At 66.5% G+C, this 23461-nt stretch overlaps 1 protein-coding gene across 1 annotated transcript; it reads right to left on the bottom strand.

The window, feature by feature from the left end:
• Nucleotides 1–153: 153 nt before the first annotated feature.
• Nucleotides 154–23157, bottom strand: CTDSP1 (CTD small phosphatase 1). Its single transcript, XM_030579893.1, has 7 exons — nucleotides 22840–23157; nucleotides 10640–10788; nucleotides 8225–8326; nucleotides 6126–6182; nucleotides 5307–5399; nucleotides 4383–4568; nucleotides 154–3233 (listed from the first exon to the last, which is right to left on the bottom strand). The coding sequence occupies exons 1-7, from the start codon at nucleotides 22904–22906 to the stop codon at nucleotides 3105–3107; spliced, it is 783 nt and encodes a 260-aa protein (XP_030435753.1). The 5' UTR covers nucleotides 22907–23157; the 3' UTR covers nucleotides 154–3104.
• Between the last annotated feature and the right edge of the window lie 304 nt (nucleotides 23158–23461).

Genomic DNA, 23461 nt, shown 5'->3' with positions numbered 1-23461 from the left:
GCAAAAGTTTTTTTCCCCTGCTGACGATAGCTCATCTCAGTTGATTAGACTCTTCCTGTTGGTACGCATACTTCCACCTTCTCATGTTCTCTGTGTGTATAAATATCTCCTGTCTGTGTGTCCCATTCTATGCATCCGAAGAAGTGGGCTGTAGCTCAGGAAAGCTCATGCTGAAATAAATGTGTTAGTCTCTAAGGTGCCACAAGTCCTCCTGTTCTTTTTGCGGATAGATAGATGTGTATGAAAATGAACAAATTTGGAGGTGTGAAATTGACACACACTCCAGTTGTTTTCACCTGGCAGTTACTAAGTCAGAAAGGAAAACCAACAAACCAAACCAAATGAAGGGCCCGGATTTTAAAGAGCTAAAACTTTCCTTGGAAGCCCAGCACCGTAAGATGGAGGCGGTTGGCTCTTGGGCCCTGGGCGCACCCTAGGACTCGGGGGGGGGGGGGGCAGGCATTTGGAGAAGGGCTGTGTGCATCCAATACAGACATCATCCAGCAGACAAAATACCCACCCCCCTCCCCAAATCCCTCCCTGCTTCTTCACAGGAGGAACCACCCCAACCAGAAAAATAACCATCTCCCAGGAACATCGTTAAAAACACCAGCTGTAAAAATCCTCTGGTGACTTGTGTCGCCGTTGCTTTCCCTAAAAATATATATACACATGATACATATTTATATGAGCTAAAAGTGCCCGGTTAAAATGCATGACTCCCCCTGCACTTGGCCCTCCCAGACCTCTCCCTGAGGGACATTTCCCGAGCTAAGGCGACAGAGATCAGCGGTGGCAATGCCACCGCCACAAGGCACGGCTGAGACCAACTCGCATACAAAACAGTTAAGGCAACAGAAAGGGGGCGCCTTCCCGAGACAGCGCCCCCTAGTGGTGTGGGGCACAAGGGGGTGTTGTGGGGAGCCTGGGGGAGGGCAGTGCAAAGCAGGTCTCCAGTGAACCTGAATGTGGCCCTGGGAAGCGGCTGGGGGGCAATCGGTTCAGGGGGGAGAGTATCTCCCTCTGCCCTCCTCAAAATCCCTGCTCCCCGAACCCAGAGTAAGAGCTGAAGCTTTGGGAGCAATTTGGTTGGGGGGGGGGGTGAGGGAGACCCCCATTCCCATCAGAACGGCCACTGAACCACCCCACTGCCCCACTCACGGGGGCTGGGGCTAGCACCCCCAGTCCCGCTAGGTGCAGCGGTGAGCAGATCCAAGGCCCCCCAGGCTCCCCAGAGGTTAGGGGGTGGATGGGACATGGTGTCCCAAGGCACAATCTCTACAGTACGCTCCCCAGGCAGGCAGGGGTCAGTTCGGGGGCATTTACGGTTCTGAACACAGTGAGAAGGCAGAGGTTTGAGCCAGTCCCAAAGCCCGGGAATCTGCCCCCCCAACCGTTTGGAGAGTGGCAGGGAGGGCTGAAGGCACTAAAGAGAAAGAGACATAAACATGATCCCAGAGGAAGGAGGCCCCCCCAACAGCTGCAGTCAGAGATGCTGCTTGTTTCTCCACAGGTGTGAATCCTGCAGGCCTGGCTCCCTGGGGAAGGGCAGAGTTAAGGGGATGGGGGCATCCTTCCAGGCACTGGTGGTGTCTCTCTAGAGCTGGCCCGTGGAGTTGCTCTTTGCTGGTGTCACTGCACCCTCCCACCTTATCTGCTGGGAATGCAGGAGCCCCCGGCCACCAGGGAGCTCATGGGCCAGCAGGTCCAGCCCCTCAGACAGGAGAGCTGCTACCAGCCATGGCCAGCAGAGACCCTCTTGGGGCGATCCCACTGCCCCCTCTCCACCCTCTCCAGGGCTGGGGTGGGCTCAACCCAACAGCCCAGCCCACTCCCTGCTCTAACCAACCACAGCATGGGAGCACCTTGATGGCTTCTGACAGCCGCAATGGCAGTTCCTCGGGGGGGGAGGGGTTAAAGCCCCACAATGCACTGCAGGGAAAGGTGACATTTGCATAAGCCAAGCAGTGCTGGCTCAGGGGGTCAATGGCCCCCAGTCCCAAGGCACCTAGAAATCCGATTTCCCGGTGAGGCCCAGAGGAGATGAGGAAGTAAGAACCGTTGCGGGGGGGCACCTTCCATATAACCAGAAGGGAAAGGGTTAACAGCCACCCAGGAAATCTCACCTTAGTGTCCATCCCTGTCCCCTTATGTCTGGAGCCTGGGGGGCCGAGCTGCCCTCCCCCCCCAGACCCTGGGCTACCCAGCAGCTCCGCTCAGCTCAGCCTCTGGTTCTGGACCCCCCAGTCCAATCAGAGGGGACCGGGCCGTGGTTCTCGACCACCCAGCCCAATCAGAGGGGACCGGGCCGTGGTTCTGGACCCCCCAGCCCAATCAGAGGGGACCGGGCCGTGGTTCTGGGCCCTCCAGCCCAATCAGAGGGGACCGGGCTGTGGTTCTGGGCCCTCCAGCCCAATCAGAGGGGACCGGGCCGTGGTTCTGGGCCCCCCAGCCCAATCAGAGGGGACCGGGCTGTGGTTCTGGGCCCTCCAGCCCAATCAGAGGGGACCGGGCTGTGGTTCTGGACCCTCCAGCCCAATCAGAGGGGACCGGGCTGTGGTTCTGGACCCCCCAGTCCAATCAGAGGGGACCGGGCCGTGGTTCTGGACCCCCCAGCCCAATCAGAGGGGACCGGGCCGTGGTTCTCGACCCCCCAGCCCAATCAGAGGGGACTGGGCCGTGGTTCTGTTGCCCCCCAGCCCAATCAGAGGGGACCGGGCCGTGGTTCTCGACCCCCCAGCCCAATCAGAGGGAACTGGGCTGTGGTTCTGTTGCCCTCCAGCCCAATCAGAGGGGACCGGGCCGTGGTTCTGTTGCCCTCTGGCCCTCCCCAGTTTACAGGAGAAGAACCGTTACGTGACGACAAAAGTCCAGGTTTGTGGCTGGTTTCCAGTGATGCAGCCGGGCGTCTCCCCCATGCCTGGCGGGTGTGAGCCCCACACTGGGCTCCCCGCCCAGCCCCCCTGCCGCCTGCCACAGCCTCCGCTCTGCGCCCTGGAGAAGCTGCAGGCTGACGCTGGGGCTCGTGGGTAGATCAGTGGGGTGGCCGGCAGGGGGAGGCTGGGGAATCCTGCCAGGCTGGCATCTCGCCCGGCCCCGGGTCACTAGCTGCTAGTCCGGTGCTGCTTTAGCACTGTATAAACGTCGTCCACTTTGCTGAGTCCCTCAAAGAAAGGCAGCAGGTCCAGGAGCTCTGTGTCGGCCATGTTATCAAACCACGACGCCACCGGCACCTGCGGAGAGACCCCCGGGAGGTTAGCCGGCGCGGTGCCTACGCAGCACGGGGCAGAGCCTGCCCTCGCAGGGTCCCTGGGCATACCCGCTGGAGCCTCAGGGAGGGGCTCCTGCCTCACGCAGCCATGAGCGGCAGCCGGCCCCAGGGCATGGCAGGAGACAGGCGCCTCCAGCGCTGCAAATCCCCATCCCTGGGCCCTTTCTGCGCCTGGCGGGGGGCATCCCGGCGAGCTGTGCTGGCCAGCCAGCCAGGCCACGGGGGGCGTTAACCTGGCATCCCGGCCAGTCGGATCCTGGGCTGCCACCCGAAATCTGCCCTGCTGCGTTGCCTTCACTTCCTGTCCTAAATGGCCGCATGATGCCTGCCAGACCCACCCCGGAGGCAGCTGCAGCTCAGCCCGGGGGAGGGATCCCTCGACACAGTGTGCAGAGCCTGGATTCGCCAGGACGTCGGGCCACCCCAAGGGAGCCGTCCGTGAGCGAGTGCCCCCCGACTCAGCAGCTCTAAGGGGAAAGGAAAGGCCCGGTGGGACGGTGCCAATACCCCAGGACACACGGCAGCGTGCTGGGAGCAAGCCAGCCGCCAGCTCTGAGAAAGCAGCATCTGCCAGAACCTCCCTGTGAGCGGGAGGAGAGGGGGTCAGGGAGGCAGCCCGGGGACTCTCTGAGCCTCGCAGAGCTCTCCAGTCACCCTGCTCTTCCCCAGCTGGGATCACTGGGGTGCAGCCTGATTCTCTCCACTGCCCACTGGGGCCACCTGGCATTTCATGTCAGCAACCGGACTTGAACGCTGCTCTGAAAGCCCAGGCCCCTGCACCAAGGGAGACTCCCCATTTGCTGCAAGCAGTACAGGACATATGACACACAGCTGAACAGAGCCGGTTTAATTCAGTAGGGGGCTGCTGCTCCCCCGCAGACACACAGCTCAGCCAGTGCCCCTCTCTCCCGATCCCCAGCCTGGGACAGCGTGATCTGAGTTACCCCAATAACCCGTCCCTCTGGTGAGTATGAATCGGTCGTGTCACCGAGCTGAGACTCCCCCCTGAACTCCTCGTGTCTGACCCAGGCCCCTGGACGTGAGAGTACTGAACCCGCTGAGCCACTACAGCTGCCCTCCCCACCCGCCGCCGCCCCCTGCCACTACCTACCGCGTTGTCGGGGTGGAAGATGTAGGAGGCTGGGGAGTTGTCCACGATGATGATGCGGCTCAGATCCCGGCCCAGGCGGCTCAGGTCCTTCACGTAGTTGCCGCGGTGGAAGACGCAGGACTCGCGGAAGAGGCGGGCGCGGAAAGCTCCCCATTTGTCCAGCAGGTCGGCCACAGGATCCGCGTACTGGGGGCCAGGGGACACGGTCAGGCTCAGCAGGGAGCAGGGGAGGGGCCGAGCCCCGGGTCCTTTGGCTGCTGGCCAAGGGCACTCGGGGGTCCCCCTCCCTGAGGGACACATCTCAGCACATGAGAGCATGGGGCGGCCTCAGGCAGCAGCCTCCCACCCCAAAGCCACTGCACAGGCTGCTAGGCACCCCTCATCCCCAAAGCATTGTTGGGACACCGCGGAGGAGGGGGAGCAATGAATGGCTGAACTGGAGGGACAGCTTGGTCTAGTGATCGGGGCCAGGACTCCTGGGTCCTATCCTGGCTCTGGAAGGGGCGTGAGGGCTAGTGGTTGGAGCAGGGCAGACTGGAGACCAGGACTCCTGGGTCCTATTCTGGCTCTGGGAGGGGAGTGAGGGCTAGTGGTTGGAGTAGGGCAGGCCGGAGGCCAGGACTCCTGGGTCCTATCCTGGCTCTGGGAGGGGAGTGAGGGCTAGTGGTTGGAGCAGGGGGGCTGGAGGCCAGGACTCCTGGGTCCTATCCTGGCTTTGGGAGGGGAGTGAGGGCTAGTGGTTGGAGCAGGGGGGCTGGAGGCCAGGACTCCCGGGTCCTATTCTGGCTCTGGGAGTCCCGTCTGTGGTGCAGAAGCTGGGGGGAGGGCGCGACACTGAGTGCGTGGAGCAGGCCGGTGCCCGCAGGCTGCCCGGCGCCCGCAGGCTGCCCGGCGCCCGCAGGCTGCCCGGCGTCAGGCGCTCACCTTGGCCAGGCTGGCGGTGAAGAGCACACACTCGAAGAGCTCACCCATGCGCCGCAGGAACTCGTCCACGTACGGGCGCTTCAGCACGTACACCTGGGGGAGGGGCAGCATGAGCCGAGGGCCGTGGGGCTGGGGACGGGCAGCGCCCAGCGAGATGGGGCCCCTGGGACTGAGCCCCCACAGAGCCACCCACTGACCCAGGGGAAACCCAGCACCCCCCAGCCCTGCTGTGCCTGAGCTGGGGGAGAACCCGGGGCAGGCTTGGGGGGCGGAGGGGAAGGTGCCAGGTCTGCCGTGCCCTGAGCCCCTTTGCAGCTGCGGGCGCCCCGCGGCTCCCCGGCGGCGTCTCTCCGGCGTCTCCACCCGAAGCTGCCGGCCGGCTCCGGCGCCAAGTAATCGAGAACAGGCCGACTGCGCAGACCACAGCCTATCCTGGATTACTTGAACCCGGCACTGGCCTCCGTGCGGGGCAGGGACCTGCCTGCTGAACAGTGCCCGACGGCGGGAAAGTCAGCCTAGGGCTCCCCCCGCAGGAAGTCTTTGGCTGCCAGCCCCCCAGGAAAGGGGGAAGGTGGAGTGAGTGGGGAGAAACTGCTGCCCCAAAGAGCCAGGCAGCACCACGGTCTCAGTCTAGGACGCTGCCCCACCCCCCCGCCCGGCTCTTGGAACCAGCAGGGCTCCCCGGTGCCTGCCCAGGGGCCTGAGGTCCCCCTTCCTCATCTGGGCACCTCCAGGGTTGGGGGAGGGGGAGGGCGCTGGCTCCGATGCCAAGGGGCCCAGCAGCCAGGCCTCCCCAGCAGGGACTGAGCCCCCCCTCACCTGGTGCATGATGCCGTCAATCTCGACAGGAATGATGAAGTCGGCGTTGTTCACGGGCTGCGGAGGGCACAGGAGTCAGTGTGGGAGAGGTGGGAGGCACCCCCCCCACCCCATGGATCTCCTGACCCCTTCCCATCACCTGGGGATTCCCCCACCCACGCCCTCATCCCCCATGCCTGTGGTCACACCCTCCCCTTCCCCTGGGATTGCCCTCGCCCCACCCTTCCCCTCCCCCTGGGATTCCCCTGGCCACGCCCTCCCCTGGTTCCCATGGCAATGCCCGCTCCTTCCCTCTGGGATTCCCCTGGCCACACCCTCCCCCTCCCCCTGGGATTCCCCTGGCCACGCCCTCCCCTCCCCCTGGGATTCCCCTGGCCACACCCTCCCCTGGTTCCCATGGCAATGCCCGCTCCTTCCCTCTGGGATTCCCCTGGCCACACCCTCCCCCTCCCCCTGGGATTCCCCTGGCCACACCCTCCCCCTCCCCCTGGGATTCCCCTGGCCACGCCCTCCCCTGGTTCCCATGGCAATGCCCGCCCCTTCCCCCTGGGATTCCCCTGGCCACACCCTCCCCCTCCCCCTGGGATTCCCCTGGCCACGCCCTCCCCTGGTTCCCATGGCAATGCCCGCCCCTTCCCCCTGGGATTCCCCTGGCCACACCCTCCCCCTCCCCCTGGGATTCCCCTGGCCACGCCCTCCCCTGGTTCCCTGGCAATGCCCTCCCAGCCATGCCAGGCAGATGCCCCAGCCCCCCTTGGAGGATCAAGGTTGGGTGAATGCAAAGCGGCTCCCCAGCCTCAGAAGGGTGGAGCTTGGCCTGAGAGGCTCCTCCCCTTCCCACGGGGGCACCCTCAAGACACAGCGCCAGGCTCGGGGCAGATGGGGCAGGGCAGCCCTGCACTGGAGCACTGCATGCTGGGACATGGTGCTGCCCTGCCACCACACTGGGCACTACCGCGCCCAACTCAGGACCTGGGGCAGGACTTTGGGGGCACCGGGGCAAAGCGAGTGAACGTGCAGAGGACAGACAGACCCCAGGAAAGGAGAAGGGGGATGGGGCGGGGTGGTGGGGTGAGCAGTAGGGGGTGGAGCAGAGGGGACAGGCCAGGCGAGGGAGAGCTATAGGGGGGCACAGGGGCAGGCCGGGCAGGGGAGAGAGGACGAGGGGGGAACAGGGGCAAACTGGGGGTGGCAGGGAGGACGGGTGGGGGAGGGAGGATGGGGGGCACAAGGACAGGCCAGGCAGGGGAGGCAGGAGACACGGGGGCAGGCCAGGCAAGGATAGAGGACTGGAGGGCACAGGGGCAGGCTGGGGGTGGGAGGGAGGACAGGTGGGGGAGGGAGGATGGGGGGCACAGGGGCAGGCCGGGCAGGGGAGGCAGGAGGCACGGGGCAGGTCAGGCAGGAAGAGAGGACTAGGGGGGCACAGGGGCAGGCCGGGGGGGGGGGGGCACAGGGGCAGGCCAGGCAGGGAGAGAGGACTGAGGGGGCACAGGGGCAGGCCGGGGGGGGGGGGCAGGGAGGAGTGGGGGCACAGGGACAGGCCAGGCAGGGAGAGAGGACTAGGGGGGCACAGGGGCAGGCCGGGGGGGGGAAGGGTGGATGGGAGGAGGCACAGGGGCAGGCCAGACAGGGAGAGAGGACTAGGGGGGCACAGGGGCAGGCCGAGGGGGCAGGGAGGAGGGGGGCACAGGGACAGGCCAGGCAGGGAGAGAGGACTCAGGGGGCACAGGGGCAGGCCGGGGGGGCAGGGAGGAGGGGGGGCACAGGGACAGGCCAGGCAGGGAGAGAGGACTCAGGGGGCACAGGGGCAGGCCGGGGTGGGGGAGGGTGGATGGGAGGAGGCACAGGGGCAGGCCAGACAGGGAGAGAGGACTAGGGAGGCACAGGGGCAGGCCGGGGAGGGGGCAGGGAGGTGGGGGGGGCACAGGGGCAGGCCAGGCAGGGAGAGAGGACTAGGGAGGCACAGGGGCAGGCCGGGGAGGGGGCAGGGAGGTGGGGGGGGCACAGGGGCAGGCCAGGCAGGGAGAGAGGACTGGGGGGCACAGGGGCAGGCTGGGGGGGAGGAAGGCTGGGGCACCCCCAGGACATGGACTCACCTTGAAGGAGCTGTGCACCAGCGTCTCGTCCAGGTCGATGACCACACACAGCTTGCTGGCGTCCTGGGGTTTGATCTCGGGCAGGAGGTACTTGACAGCGGCCTGGGGGAGGGTGACGGGGGGGGACGGGACGTTGGAGTATCCGGCTGGCAGTGTGCACCGCGGGCCAGGAGGCGGGTGAGCCTGGGGCCCCACACCACATCCTGGCCCAAGGAGCAGGCCTGCCCAGCCCAGCTCCGCTCAGCCCATCCCCCAATCCCTCACTTCCTGTCCTAAACTTCCCAGCAGCAGGAACCCGTCAGGTGGGGGAACGGGTGGGGGAAGCCCCTTTGCTTGGGGCAGTTAAACATGGGCCCGGGCACACGCCGTAGGGAACCTGCTGCCTCAGCCCCGCTGCCCTCAGCCCTTTCTGAGTGGCAGGCTGGTGTTGCTGTGTGCTGCTCCCCAGCTGCAGCGCTGCTCCCCAGAGGTGGCTGCAATGGGGGCTCATCTGCAATGCCAATCATTGCCTGCTGCCTAGTGTGACTGGCCCACCAGGTGCACACCAGCCCTGGGTCCCAGGGGTGGCCCCGCGCAGCCCCCTCACAGCCCCCTGAGCCGCCCTGGGCTGGGAAGAACTGGCTCAGCTTGGGGCCGCGCCGGCGCTGCCGGGACCCAGAGGGCACCGGCTGCCCCGAGCACAGGAGCCAATAATCCACTCAAACCTGCCCGGGGAGCAGGGAAAGGCGGCAGCCGCGGTCAGGGCTGATCAGCCTAGAGCAAAGCCGGGGATTACGCGGGCCACATGGGGGGGCCACTTGGCTCTGGGCATCGCGGGCCGGCCCAGCGCGCCCTGGGGACGAGGAGAACGGCCCTCGGGACTGCGGGGGGCGCTAGGGCTGCCGGGAAATCCTGGCTCTGTCTGTCCGGCCCCAGCGGGTTTTGCACAGCACCTGCCCATGGCCGAGTGACTGCTCCCCCAGCAGGGGGCGCTCTCCCCTCCTGGGGGCATTAGGGGGCGTGTGCTGCAGGGAGCAGGGTGGGTCAGTAGGGGGCGCTCTCCCCTCCTGGGGGCACTAGGAGGTGTGTGCTGCAGGGAGCAGGGTGGGGTCAGCAGGGGGCGCTCTCCCCTCCTGGGGGCACTAGGGGGCGTGTGCTGCAGGGAGGACGGTGGGGTCAGCAGGGGGCGCTCTCCCCTGGCAGTCAGTGCTGGTTCCAGCATGGCACTAGGGGGCGTGTGCTGCAGGGGGTGGGGTGGGTCAGTAGGGGGGCTCTCCCCTGGCAGTCAGTGCTGGTCCTAGCATGGCACTAGGGGGCGTGTGCTGCAGGGGGTGGGATGGGTCAGTAGGGGGCGCTCTCCCCTGGCAGTCAGTGCTGGTCCCAGCATGGCACTAGGGGGTGTGTGCTGCAGGGAGTGGGGTGGGTCAGTAGGGGGCGCTCTCCCCTGGCAGGCAGTGCTCGTCCCAGCATGGCACTAGGGGGCGTGTGCTGCAGGGGGTGGGGTGGGTCAGCAGGGGGCGCTCTCCCCTGGCCGGGACCAGGCTGTGGATTTACCATTGTCCAGCCGAGGTGTCAGACTCCCGTCCCGTGGCCATTAAAACCCCCTGGCACTTTGCCAGCCTCGGGGCACCAACCCCAGGGCCCAGCCTCAGTTTCCCCCCGGGTGACTTGATTCTGTCCCCCTTGTTTCGCCGGGATACAGGGTCACTGCTCACTCCCTGCTCTGGCCCAGCCCAGCACGGCTGGGGGCCCCAGGGGGAGAACAGCCTGTGACCTACGGGGGGCGGGGAGGAAACCGCAATAACCCGACTGCCTGGGTCCCACTCGGCGGTGACTCCCACGGTCCCAGCACTGGCTTCTGCCTCTGCTATGCACTGTGCCAGCATCGGGACTTGCCTCTGCCCCAGCTGGTGGAGGGCATGACCCCAGCCCCCTCCCAAAGCTTCGCTGGGGCACGTACTATCCATGGGAAGGGGGGACAGGTAGGAGAGAAACTGCCCCAAAGCAGATTCCAGAGCCCTTGGGGATCCCCGTTTTTGCTCGGGGAGGGAGGGGAGCAATGGCCCCACAGGCTGGGAGGGGAGGGGGGCGCTGCCAGAAGGAACAGCTCCAACCACGGAGATGCTTGTGGGAGCCTGGCGCCCCCCCAGCCCCAATCATCCCGGGCCAAAGCGCTGCTGGGTCAGAGGGCAAGCCTGGCACAGGGTCTTGGAGAGGCTGGGACAAGGAGGGAGAGGATACAGGGGGGTCACATGTGCCCATCTGGGCAACCTCCAGCGCTGGGGCTGCTGGGTTTCCTGGGGGCGAGGCCCTGGGGGCGGGCAGAGGGGCGGGCGCGGAGCCAGGCCGGCCTGCGGGGCTCATCCCAGGGAAGCAGGATTCTCGTGCGCTGGGGCCGGGCAGGCGAGGGGGTTGCCCAGGGAGGTGCCCCCGCACCTTGGGCACGACGCCGTTCTCCTCCACCAGCAGCGGCGCGTTGTTGTTGACCGGGACGGGGTCCGAGGCGTCATGGCAGAGGCAGCAGAAGAGGGACTGGAAGATGCTGCGGTTCCGGGGTTTCTTGGACGGCGATGGGCTGTGAGCACCTGCGGGGCACAGGCATGGAAGCGGTTAATCCACACGGCGTCCCCCCCCGGACTCCCCCCCCCTCCCCGGGCGCCCCACCTGGTGCCCGGCCCACCTGCAGCCCGTTCCCATGGACACGGGCACCCCCTACCCCCCGTGGGTGCTGGGCCAGGGGTCTGCCTGGTGGCAGCTAAGGGCTCCCCCTGCCTGCTGGCCTGAGCATGGTCTTGGGGGACATCCTGGGGGATGGGAAGTGCCGCGGGGTGTGTGCCAGGTGGGTGCCATGGCTGAGGAGTGGGGGGTGCGCCCAGGTGACCATCCAGGTGTACTGGGGCTGGCACCTGGGACCAGCAGCAGGGAAGGGCCGGGGAGGGGCTGGGAGGGCTGCAGCCCAGCCACATGGCAGGAAGCCAAGAGCTGCTGCCCCCAGGGATCCCCTTTTGGGGGGAGCAGCCCTTCCCCCCTCTCCAGCCCAAGGGCTCAGGTTCCACCACCCAGCAGATCCCTACCGCCCCGCGGTCGCCCAGCCAGCCAGGACAAGTCACCCCACAGAACTGCCAGCACGGCCAGAGCAGGGGCCTGGGGGCCAGGACTCCTGGGTTCTACCCCAGCTCTGGGGGGACAGTGGGGTCTAGTGGCCACAGCAGGGGCCTGGGGGCCAGGATTCCTGGGAGAGGCCATGGCACTGGGCTGGGACCCTGTGGGCAGCTGCACCAGCCCCTTCCCTTGGCAGAGCGAGGCCAATGCAAGGTGCCCCCACTGCTGTCATAGAAGGGTCAATATTGGGGGGGGCTTTGCTGAGACGGGGACTGAGCCAGGGGCTGGGCAAGGTTCTCCCATAGGGAACCTCATCTCTGCACTGCTGCCCCCCGGCCTGGGCTCCCCCAACTCTGCTGGTGCCCCTCACTCCCGACCCGCAGCCCCTGCTAGCCCAGCCCTGCCCCTCCCCTCCCCAGCTCTGCCGGTGCCCCTCACTCCCGACCTGCAGCCCCCTGCTAGCCCAGTCCTGGGCTCCCCAGTTCTGCCGGTGCCCCTCACTCCCGACCTGCAGCCCCCTGCTAGCCCAGTCCTGGGCTCCCCAGCTCTGCCGGTGCCCCTCACTCCCGACCTGCAGCCCCTGCTAGCCCAGCCCTGGGCTCCCCCAGCTCTGCTGGTGCCCCTCACTCCCGACCCGCAGCCCCCTGCTAGCCCAGTCCTGGGCTCCCCAGCTCTGCTGGTGCCCCTCACTCCCGACCCGCAGCCCCCTGCTAGCCCAGCCCTGCCCCTCCCCAGCTCTGCCGGTGCCCCTCACTCCTGACCTGCAGCCCCCTGCTATCCCCACCAAATCCAACCCCTGCAAGACTCAAACCTGGGCCGCTGGGATGAACGGCTGCCCTGATCCTCGGTGCCAGAACCTCTCCTCCCCCCACTCTTCCCCCATGCTGTGAGTGGAGCAGCTCGGGCCGCGCTGGGTACAGGGGGCTGCTGGCACCTGCCCTCTGCCACCTTCCCTTACCCCGCAGCGAGCTGGGAACGACGGGCCAGTGACCCTGCCGATCTCACCCTCAGGGACATTAACTCCTTTTGCGCCTGCATGGAGAGATCAGGCCCTGCTGACCCCAAGCAGGGTCCCAGCCCCTGGGCACCACAGGCAGCGAGGATAAGGTGCCCAGCCCCTGGGCAGAGACAGCCAGGCCTGAAAACTGGCCATGGGCCCCATCCCGGGGCTCAGACCCACCCAGCGCGCGCTCAGGGCCTGGCTGCTCCTCACATGTGGGCTGGGGTGGGGGGTCGCTTGTCCTGCCAGCAAAGCCCCATAGAACAGGGCTCCATCCCACCTGCACCTGCTCCCCACCTCCCTGCTGCAGACGTGCCCCTGAGATCCCAGCTGGCCCCTCCCTTCCACAGCTGAAGGGCCCCTCCCCTCGCCCGGAGTCTCTGGCGGAGCTGTGGGCTGGCATGTGCCCCTGTCCACGATTCACCCAGCATTCAATTACTCACCCTGCCCGGGTGTTGGCACGAGGGCCTGGCCGGGTGTGACAAGGGACAGCCAGGGATCCAACCCAGCTTCCCACCCCCTCCGGAGATGTCAGCCATCTCTGGGGGTGGGGTTATTGCACCGGGGCGATGGGGACAGGATGTCAGTGGGTGACACCCCCACAGTCCAGGTCTCCCCAGCTTGCTGCCTCTGCCCCCCTCGGGTCCAAGATCAGCTCCTGGCACCCGCCCAGCCCCCGTTTCCTGCCAGCGGGCGGCAGGGGCCATGCATGGGACGGGACGGGACGGGGAGCAGGCCTGGTGCAGGAACCGCCCCAGGCGAGCGCTGACGCAGGCTGGCGGGATTGTGTGTCCGAATGCACAAATATTTAGAGAGAGGCCGGCAGGAATGCAGCTGCCGCGGGGCCAGAGCTGCTGGCCACCCACAAACTCAGCCCTGCAGCGCGCGCGCTCGGAGACTGGCTGTATACACGGCACAGCCCCCTGCAGGGGCAGGTTTATGCACAGACACACATGTGCACCCATACACAACACACACACGCCCAGGTGGACATGTACACACAGACTGGGAGCCTTCCAGGCTAGGATTTGCTGGTTGCGTTTCCCCATCAAACCAGTCCAGGCTGCCCTGGGATCTGTGATGACGCCTCACGGCGGGCATCATCCGGGCTCCAACCCGGGACGCGCCAGCCTCTGCCGGCCTCACCACTGGGGGGGGGCCGCTGAGCTGCCCTGGGCCAGGCCAGGCGACATAGGCTCAGCCAACCCCCCAGCCCATTCCTGCAAAATGCTGAAATAGAGAAAACTGCAAAATTAACGACCCCCCCAGCCAGTGTGCCCAGCCCACAGGAGACCCTACAATAACAAACCAGACCAAGCTGCATAGCCCTCCCCAGCCCCCCCCCCCATAACATAGCAGGGCTGGCGAGCGACCAGACCCATGGGCTGGCACCTCCTGTCCATCACCCACCGCCAGGGGCACCTCCCCCCCCCGCCCCTGCCCCTGCCCTGCGGGACCCTGCGCTGGCCTCACCCCTCACCAGAGACGCTGACCCTGGGACAGATGGGGGGGCTGGTTAGTGCTGGCTGCCCTCAGGGGCGAGCACATTCGTGGGGTATCGAGCAACCCCCCTGGAGCCAGAGCATGGCAGGTCGAGGGGGGGGACCTCCTGGCAAGGAGCCAGGCCTTACAGTGTGGGCAGCGGGGAGTCAGGGGTACAGCTGTGCCCTGGGGCAGTCCCTCGTCTCCCTCGGGGGGTGGATGGGAACAAAGACCATTTCGTCCATGGGCTTGGCTGGCACTGGCCAGGGACCAGACTTCACGAGCGGGGGAGGGGAGGGGCGGGGAGGGGGTTGGCAGGAAACGCTGCCCAGGAGCCTGTGATTGTCCAGGAACCGCGGGCAGTGCCCGGGGACAGCACGTCTGCCAGGGGCAGGGCAGGCTGGAGTCCTGGCTGGAACGGGGAAGTGGCAAATTATTAACCAGCAGCCGGATCCACCAGCCCCAGCCCGGTCCCTTCGCCTCCAGCAGGGCCGCCGGGCGCTGTCTGGACAATGGCCGACAGGGATGCCAGTCGCCCGGCCCACAAATGCAGCCACCTCTGGGGAGGGACATGACGGCCGCTTAACAGCTGTGCAGCACAGGAAGCCAAGGAGAGGATCCAGCAGCTGGGACGGGGGGGGGGGGGTGCAGAACAGGGCCAGACCCACAGATCTCAGTGGCAAGGCAGCATCTGCCAGAGCATAACCCGCCCTCCTGCCACCCTGCCTAGGAGGGGAAAGTTCCCCCCCCCAAACCCAGAGAGGAGAGTGCCCCATTCCCTGCAGCACAGCACCCCCTAGCGCTGCACTGGGGCCAGCCCAGCCCCCGAGGGGACAGTGCCCCACATGGAGCCCCCCCGCTCCCTTTGCACAGCCCCCTAGGGCCCCCCATGGAGCCCCCCCGCTCCCTGTGCACAGTGCCCCCTAGGGCCCCCATGGAGCCCCCCCCGCTCCCTGTGCACAGCCCCCTAGGGCCCCCATGGAGCCCCCCCCCGCTCCCTGTGCACAGCCCCCTAGGGCCCCCATGGAACCCCCCTGCTCCCTGTACACAGCCCCCTAGGGCCCCCCATGGAGCCCCCCCGCTCCCTGTGCACAGCCCCCTAGGGCCCCCATGGACCTCCCCTGCTCCCTGTGCACAGCCCCCTAGGGCCCCCCATGGAGCCCCCCCCGCTCCCTGTGCACAGCTCCCAAGGCCACTCCATGGAGCCCCCCCCTGCTCCCTGTGCACAGCCCCCTAGGGCCCCCATGGAGCCCCCCCGCTCCCTGTGCACAGCCCCCTAGGGCCCCCATGGACCTCCCCTGCTCCCTGTGCACAGCCCCCTAGGGCCCCCATGGAGCCCCCCCGCTCTCTGTGCACAGTCCCCCAGGGCACTCCATGGAGCCCCTCGCCCTGTGCAAAGCCCCCTAGGGCCCCCCATGGAGCCCCCCGCTCTCTGTGCACAGCCCCCTAGGGCCCCCATGGAGCCCCCCGCCCTGTGCAAAGCCCCCTAGGGCCCCCATGGAGCCCCCCCCGCTCCCTGTGCACAGCCCCCTAGGGCCCCCATGGAGCCCCCCCCGCTCCCTGTGCACAGCCCCCTAGGGCCCCCATGGAGCCCCCCCGCTCCCTGTGCACAGCCCCCTAGGGCCCCCCATGGAGCCCCCCCGCTCCCTGTGCACAGCCCCCTAGGGCCCCCCATGGAGCCCCCGCCCTGTGCAAAGCCCCCTAAGGCCCCCCACGACACAGCCAGGGATTGAGCTGCAGGCTACCAGTGTGAGTAGCCGAGTCCGTGTTCCCCTCGGGGTTGTGTGCGTGTGCCCCTGAGTGTGCCCCCCCGGCTGTTACTGCCCACATGCCCCCTGCTGCTAACGGGCACAAGCGGCTTCACCCTGACACGGCACCCAGGTGCCCCCCGGGCTGGGCTCCACTGGCCATGGGAACCGGCCACTCCAAAGGGGCTGCTCTAACCCCCCCAATTGAACCCCAGGGCAGAGAGAGCCCGGGACCCCCCCCACCACACCACCTCCCTCGCAGTTGCCATGACAACAGCTTTGTTTTGGTTTTCTGCTGCTTTCGACCTTTGATCCCAAGGACGAGAGGCCCCCCCCCAGCAGGGCCAGGAACCCTGGGAGTGTGGAGCTCAGGGCGGCGAGTCAGGAGTGAGGGGCCCCAGCAGAGCTGTTACCCCAGCCCCTCACTCTCCCCCTCCCCCCCAGCTCTGCCGGTGCCCCTCACTCCCGACCCGCAGCCCCTGCTAGCCCAGCCCTCAGGTCCCCCCCCCAGCTCTGCCGGTGCCCCTCACTCCCGACCCGCAGCCCCTGCTAGCCCAGCCCTGGGCTCCCCCCCCAGCTCTGCCGGTGCCCCTCACTCCTGACCCGCAGCCCCTGCTAGCCCAGCCCTGGGCTCCCCCCACACCCCAGTACTGCTCTGCTGGTGCCCCTCACTCCCGACCCGCAGCCCCTGCTAGCCCAGCCCTGGGCTCCCCCCACAGCTCTGCCGGTGCCCCTCACTCGCTGACCCGCAGCCCCTGCTAGCCCAGCCCTGGGCTCCCCACCCCCAGCTCTGCCGGTGCCCCTCACTCCCGACCCGCAGCCCCTGCTAGCCCAGCCCTGGGCTCCCCCCCAGCTCTGCCGGTGCCCCTCACTCCCGACCCGCAGCCCCTGCTAGCCCAGCCCTGGGCTCCCCCACAGCTCTGCCGGTGCCCCTCACTCCCGACCCGCAGCCCCTGCTAGCCCAGCCCTGGGCTCCCCCCCAGCCCTGCCGGTGCCCCACACTCCCGACCTGCAGTCCCTGCTAGCCCAGCCCTGGGCTCCTCCACGGCTATGCCGGTGCCCCTCACTCCCAACCTGCGGCCCCTGCTAGCCTGGCCCTGGGCTCCCCCGACCCCAACCCTGCAGGTGCCCCTCACTCCTAACCCGCAGCCCCCTGCTAACCCAGCCCTGGGCTCCCCCCACAGCTCTGCCGGTGCCCCTCACTCCCGACCCGCAGCCCCTGCTAGCCCAGCCCTGGGCTCCCCCCACCTCTGCCGGTGCCCCTCACTCCTGACCCGCAGCCCCTGCTAGCCCAGCCCTGGGCTCCCCCCCCAGCCCTGCCGGTGCCCCTCACTCCTGACCCGCAGCCCCTTGCTAGCCCAGTCCTGCCCCCTGCATCTCTGCTGGTGCCCCTCACTCCCAACCCGCAGCCCCTGCTAGCCCAGCCCCTTCGGCCGTGCCCGGCTCAGGGGAGGCCGAGCCCCTGGTTTTGCCATCAAACTGCTGCTGCCCAACGGGGGGCTGGGGTGGGTCTCTGCTTGCTTTACCCCGCGGGGAGCTGGGCCCAGCTGACAGGTCTGGGCTAAGGTGCACTCAACCAAGGACACTGGGGAGAACCATGGTCAGGACATCAGGTTCTCTGTACCCCCCAGCAACCACCAAGGCAGGAAGCCCAGTTCAGCGTCTCCCTCGAAGGACCAGCCCTTGCCAGGCACCCTGCCCCGGCACTGTCCTGCCCCAGGGCTCTGCCCCATCCCCATTCGCTCCGCAGTCTGAGCTCTTGTGCGGCCTCGCTCGGGGGTTGTGAAGCAGCTGCTGCATCCCCCCTTCCCCAGAGGTGGCTGCATTTCTAGGGCGGTCGGCGCTGCTCTTGTGCCTCAGGCCCGGAGCCAGTCACGTGCCAGTGGGTGCGAGGCGAGGGCAGAGTGCCAGCAGCCACTGTTAACGCGGGAGGTTAGGGAGAGGCCAGGGCAGGAGGGGGAAGGAAGGGACAGACCAGCAGGCTGGCTGCACAGGCCCCTTTCTGACCTTCGGGCCTGGCTCAGCTCCAGCTCCCTTCAGAAGTGCCAGGGACCCGCTGGGGCACAGATCACTCGGCCTTGGCAGGCGGTACAGGCTGGTGCCAGCTCTGTGCCCAGCCTAGTGACAATGGCTTCTGCCCTCCCCCCGATCTCCAGCCTCTCCTCTGTGCTCGCCCTCCTCCGGCTTCCACGCCCTCCACTGTCCCGTTTGCAGTGGGTTCACCCTTCTTCTGCCAAGAGATCCATCCCAGCCTATGCCCGCCCTGTGCCCCAGCTCCGGGGCCTCTGCTGCTGAGCCAAAAGCTGAAGTGTAACCCCCCCCCCCCCGCTGCCTCCAGCCCAGTCAGACCGCACAAGTGCCAGTGACGCCCCCCTCTGCTCGGCTTCCCCAGGGGGCAGCTGCTGCCAAAGGTGTGTCCCTGACCCCTTCCCCCGGGCGAGCAGATAACACGGCAGAACTGCTTCAGGGGTTCCCTGCGGCGAGTCTGGGGAGCAGGGACCAGCTCCGTCAGCTGCCACCTCTGTCCTGGCAGAAACTGCGAGCGCCTTAGAAGTTCGATACAAGTTTCCCGTTCTTGAGCTGCAGCGTGTGCCCGAGGCTGCAGACAGACGGTGGCCCGGAGAGGAGCGTGAACGCTCCCGTTCATCCCAGTGTTCATGACTCTGAACCCTACTGATGACAAAGGTCAGCTCAGCCTCTGGTGGGTTGAAGCAGAAAGTCCAGCCAATTGGGCATTGTGGGCGGAGCCCCCAAAACGCCTCGCCCCAGTTTGTTAGTTAATTCATTGCGGACAGCCACCCACAGCCAGTGGTGTGGCAGGAACGCTGATGGGCAGGAAACTGACCAATCAGAATGAGCGCTGAGTGTTTCCAGGATATTCATTGGCCGGAGGGTTACAGGCAAACCCCCCCCCCCCCATGAAGCAGCATGATCTGGCATGGGCGGAGCCCAAGGAAGGGGCATGGGAAAGGTGCTTGACTTGGTGGGTGGATGGACAGAGGCAGGAACATTTGGGGAGTGCCGGGGGGGGGCCCTGTTCAAGGACAGGGAAAGGAGGGGGATGAAATGGACTGAGATGAAGAAGGCCCCTGAGAGTGAGATCTTGAGGGTGCAGAGCTCTCCCCCACCCCCAGGAAAGGGGCAGAAAATCCCCACGGGCAGGCGGGACCCTGACCGACCAACGCCCCAGAAACTGGAGAATCCTGGGGACAGGGAACAGGCCACTTCCCAGCCCCTCAGGAGAGCCACAGTTGTTCCCCGTTGATCTCAGCACACGGGGGGGCATGTTCAGACTGGGATTTCCTTACCCAGGGGCCCAGGGCCTGCAGGCTCGCCGACAAACAGCCCAGAACTCTTAGCAGCACCAAAGCTTAACACCGAAGGACAAGGAGGCTGCAGCCAGACAGGTTTGTGCATCCCTGACATGCAGGACTTCACAGCAGAAGCAGGCGCAGACTCAGCCCCCGCCTTGGAAAGCTCAGCTCCCTGCCGCCAGACCTGAAGGAGATTCCCCAGGAGTGCCTAGCAGTATAGGTGTATGACACACAAGTCAACAGCTCTGGCACATACCAAGCTGCACGTTAAGCTAAAACATCGCACAGGTATCTGGATTATCAGCTCTGGGATTTACACCAAGGGGGAGAAGTTTGTCCGTGTCCATTCCCCTTCCCCTCCCTCCGCCACAGCAGAGGCTGCCAGTTGTAGGAGTTTTACCAGCATTTCTCCATTAACAGGCCTGGAAAATGACCCCTCTGTTTGCCCACAGAATAGACCCAGGAGCAGCTACGCAAGCATCCCTCTTCCCCACCCCCACCCCATGCTTCTCCTCTGCTCTGGGGAGACCCCCCGCCACCAGTCTCTATGGTGCATTCAGTCCCTGAGCACTCTGCCATTGTCCTGCTCCTTGTGGTGAGACCACGCCAGCCCCCGAGGAGCTGAACTGACAGCAACAAACCCAGCACCCAGCATGGTCAGGCACTGGGAGCTCCTGCTCCTCCTGGCTCTGCTGGTGCCCCTCATCCCCAACCTGCAGCCCCCTGCCAGCCCAGCCCTGGGCTCCCCCCACAGCTCTGCTGGTACCCCTCGTCCCTGACCCGCAGCCCCTGCTAGCCCAGCCCTGGGCTCGCCCCACAGCTCTGACGGTGCCCCTCGTCCCTGACCCGCAGCCCCTGCTAGCCCAGCCCTGGGCTCCCCCCACAGCTCTGACGGTGCCCCTCGTCCCTGACCCGCAGCCCCTGCTAGCCCAGCCCTGGGCTCCCCCCACAGCTCTGACGGTGCCCCTCGTCCCTGACCCGCAGCCCCTGCTAGCCCAGTCGTGGGCTCCCCCCAGCTCTGCCGATGCCCCTCGCTCCTGACCCGCAGCCCCTGCTAGCTCAGTCCTGGGCTCCCCCACAGCTCTGACGGTGCCCCTCACTCCCGACCCGCAGCCCCTGCCAGCCCAGCCCTGGGCTCCCCCCACAGCTCTGACGGTGCCCCTCACTCCCAACCCACAGCCCCTGCTAGCCCAGCCCTGGGCTCCCCCAGCTCTGCCGGTGCCCCTCGCTCCCGACCCACAGCCCCTGCTAGCCCAGTCGTGGGCTCCCCCCAGCTCTGCCGGTGCCCCTCACTCCTGACCCGCAGCCCCTGCTAGCCCAGTCCTGGGCTCCCCCACTGCTCTGACGGTGCCCCTCACTCCCGACCCGCAGCCCCTGCTAGCCCAGCCCTGGGCTCCCCCAGCTCTGCCGGTGCCCCTCACTCCCGACCCGCAGCCCCTGCCAGCCCTGCCCTGGGCTCTGCCTGTACAGAAACCAGTCACTAGTGTTGACCCCAGAAGCAGTTGGGCTGTGGACTCACCCTCTACTAAGGATCAGGTGAAGACCCAACAAATTCATTTCATTTGTTCCTCCGGTAGGATCCGCCCCCTGACCTGCTCCCCAGGGCCAAGCGCTCAGACATGGAGGTGTCCAGCTCCCCAGCTCTCTCTGTGCTTCCTCCAGGTCCCTGTCTCTCTCCTTGCCTCCAGCCTGCCCGCTTTGGCTGTTTGGGCTCCGTCCGTATCGACGCCGGGGGCTGAGACCCTGGTGCAGACCAGGCCTCGACTTCCCCGGACGCGCAGTTGGGACGGCGTCAGGGCTGCAGGCCGGAGGGATCCGACGCCGGCACTATTACCCTGACCGGGGGGCTACACACAAGTTTTATCCCCGGCAGGGGGTGGGGGGCAATCTCTATCCCCCAGCAGGGGGCGCTGGGGCACAGTCGCTTTCTTCCCCCCTTGCATCTCAACCATATTTTCATTGGCATCACGGGACATGGGGGCTGGAGGTTACGGGGGGCAGGGGGCTCAGATGGGGCCATGGGGCCGCTGAGAGGAGAAGCAGAAAGCTCCCAACACCCCTAGCTCCCAGCGGGTCAGCGTGATTGACAGCTGTCAATCCCCAAGTGAGGGTAGGAGACCCCATCTGACCAACCGCTCCTGCTGCTCCCCGCCCCCAGGCACAGAGGAGCCGTCCGGCAGGACTGCGCATGGCTGAGGGAGGTGACACGGCCTAGCAGCCCAGGACCCGGCGGGACCCAGGTTCAATCCCCGCTCTGCCAGGTGTCTCTCTCCGCTCTGCCTCGATTCCCCCTCCAGGCAGCGGGGGTGAAAACACTCTGTGATGCAACAGCCCCCACCTGCCCCGGGGAGCGCTTCACTGGCGCTGGACAAAACGCCCTATGGCCGGGCCGGGCCGGGTCAGTTCCACTTCTCAGACCCCCATCCCGCCTCTGTTCCCTGGGGCAGCAGGATGTGCATTTCCCCTGGGGATGGGGGTCACTGGGTTGGACCCACTCCCCTTAGGATACAGGCAATAAGACACCCCCCCACCCCCAGTCCCAATATTCTCCAGTCCAGAGCCCAGCGTCAGAGCGACACCCATTCACCAAGCCCTGCTGGAGACAGATCCTCCAAACCTGAAACTGCCCCAGCACCTCAGGCCCTGCCCTCCCCCACCCAGGGCGAGCCCTTCCCTAAAGAGCTCCCAACCTACAGCCCGAGGGGCAGGTTCCAATCTCGGCTCCGCCAGGACGAATCCAGACCAATCCCCCGGTGAACAGTTCCCCCAACGTACGTCCGGGGCAGTTGTTCCAGATTCACCCCAGCGGAGCCGAGATCAGAACCTGGCCCTTGACCTTTCTCTGCGAGCGCCCCCAGTCGGTGCCCAGCCAATGGCCTGGCCCATTGGGGTCCCAGGCTGGGGAGACGTCGGACGAGCACTTCCACACTCCCAGCTGGGACCGCGCCAGGCTCATTGCCCCTAAGGGGACAGCACCGACCCCATGGACCAGCCTCTCATGCCCTCCCCACTGCAGCTGGCCCGGCGCAGAGACCCCTAGAAGTGCCCAGGCAGCAGCGGAAGGGGGCTCCAGGGTCTCTGGCAGGTTGTACCAATGGCCCCTTCCCTCCGCCCCAACACCAGAGCTGGGATGCCAGGCGGGGGTCAGGTTATTTCCACAGGGCTGCATCAGTCCTTTCAAAAACCCACCTCCCTCACCTGGGCCCTGAGGAGCACCTGCGATCCTCCCCCCAGGGCATCAGCCAGCCCCACTGGGGCCAGAGACCCCCAAGTGTAGGTCGAAGACCTCCAGCAGGCAGGGATCCGTGCCCAGCCCCGTGCAACCCAACAACCCCAGCCATGCACACCCTTCACCACCACCCCGCCAGGCCCTGGCGAGCCCTGCGCAGGCTGGGCAAACGCCAGGGCAGAGTCCAGGACGCTGGAGTGGGGCAGGGGCCAGGCCCCTGGCTGCAGCACCGCCCCCGCCCCCATGCCCTGACCCCAGCTGACATGGCCTGAGAAGCCTCCCTGGATCCAAGGGGCAGAAAAGCAACATTTGAAAATAAACCCGGCCGTTTGGGGCGCTTCAAAACCAACCCACCGGGGGAGGGGGGGCTCTGGGGCAGAAACTCCTGCCCCCCTCCCCCAACCAGCCCTAGGGTTCCAACAGCCCAGCCCTGGCCCCATGCCCCGCAACAGCCAGAGCTTTGGGTCGCCCGCCCCGCCCCGCCCGGGGCGCGGTGGGGAATACCCGGGGCTCGCCAGGGCAGTGCAGACAGCGCCGAGCGCTGGGAGGGGGGTAACGGGACAAGCCCCCTGGAGCAGGCACTGGTTTCTGTTTTGTTTTTGGGCCCCCGACCAAGAGGCGATCAGAGGCCTCGGGGGTCGCTCTGCGGAGCATGCACAGCCCCCCCTCCCATTAGTGCTTTGCACCAGACCATTTATTGTGGGGGGGGGGGGTGGAGTTCAATGCACGCGACGCTGCCCCCCCCGCCGGGGTGCAGTTACCTTTCTCCTGCAGAGGGGTGTTCGCCTCTTCCTTGCTAACCTGGGTGATCATGGACTGACTGTCCATTAGCCCAGAAGTGTTGGCCGGGGGGGTCCCTCCTCCGCTGGCTCCTCCCGCCGCGCTCCGATCCTCCAGGAGTTACTTCGGGGGCGGATCGGGCGGCGGGGAGCGGGGGGGAAATGGCCCCCCCAACAAAAGGAAAAAAGGGGGAAGGGAAATGGGGGGGGGAATAAAAACAAAAAAGGGGGAGAGAGAAAGAGGCGCCCGCGGAGGAAACTTTGTTACAACATGGAGTTTCCTCTTCACAATTTCTGCTACAAACATGGAACCCGGACGCGGTTTCAAGGAACCCCTTAAAAGGGCGATGGTACGGGGCGCGCCGGCTGCAAGGTGGGAAGGAACCCCCCCTTGCCCCCCACACTTCCCCAGTGAGTCACTAGGGCACAGTACACTACAGCCCAGCCACCCGGGTCCCCGAAACGCCCCTGAATCCAGCCCGTGATCAACCCCGCACATATGCGGCAGAGTGGAATTGCTTTTGTCCAGCCCCCAAATTCAGCCAACTCTGGGGTGGGGCAGGGTAGCTGTTTAGACAAGGATTGCTTAGCTGGTGCTGAGATG

Source organism: Gopherus evgoodei, chromosome 11, assembly GCF_007399415.2.
Source record: "Gopherus evgoodei ecotype Sinaloan lineage chromosome 11, rGopEvg1_v1.p, whole genome shotgun sequence".
NCBI lineage: Eukaryota > Metazoa > Chordata > Testudines > Testudinidae > Gopherus > Gopherus evgoodei.
The sequence above is the reverse complement of the archived record's forward strand: the minus strand, read 5'-3'. Positions and strand labels throughout refer to the sequence as shown.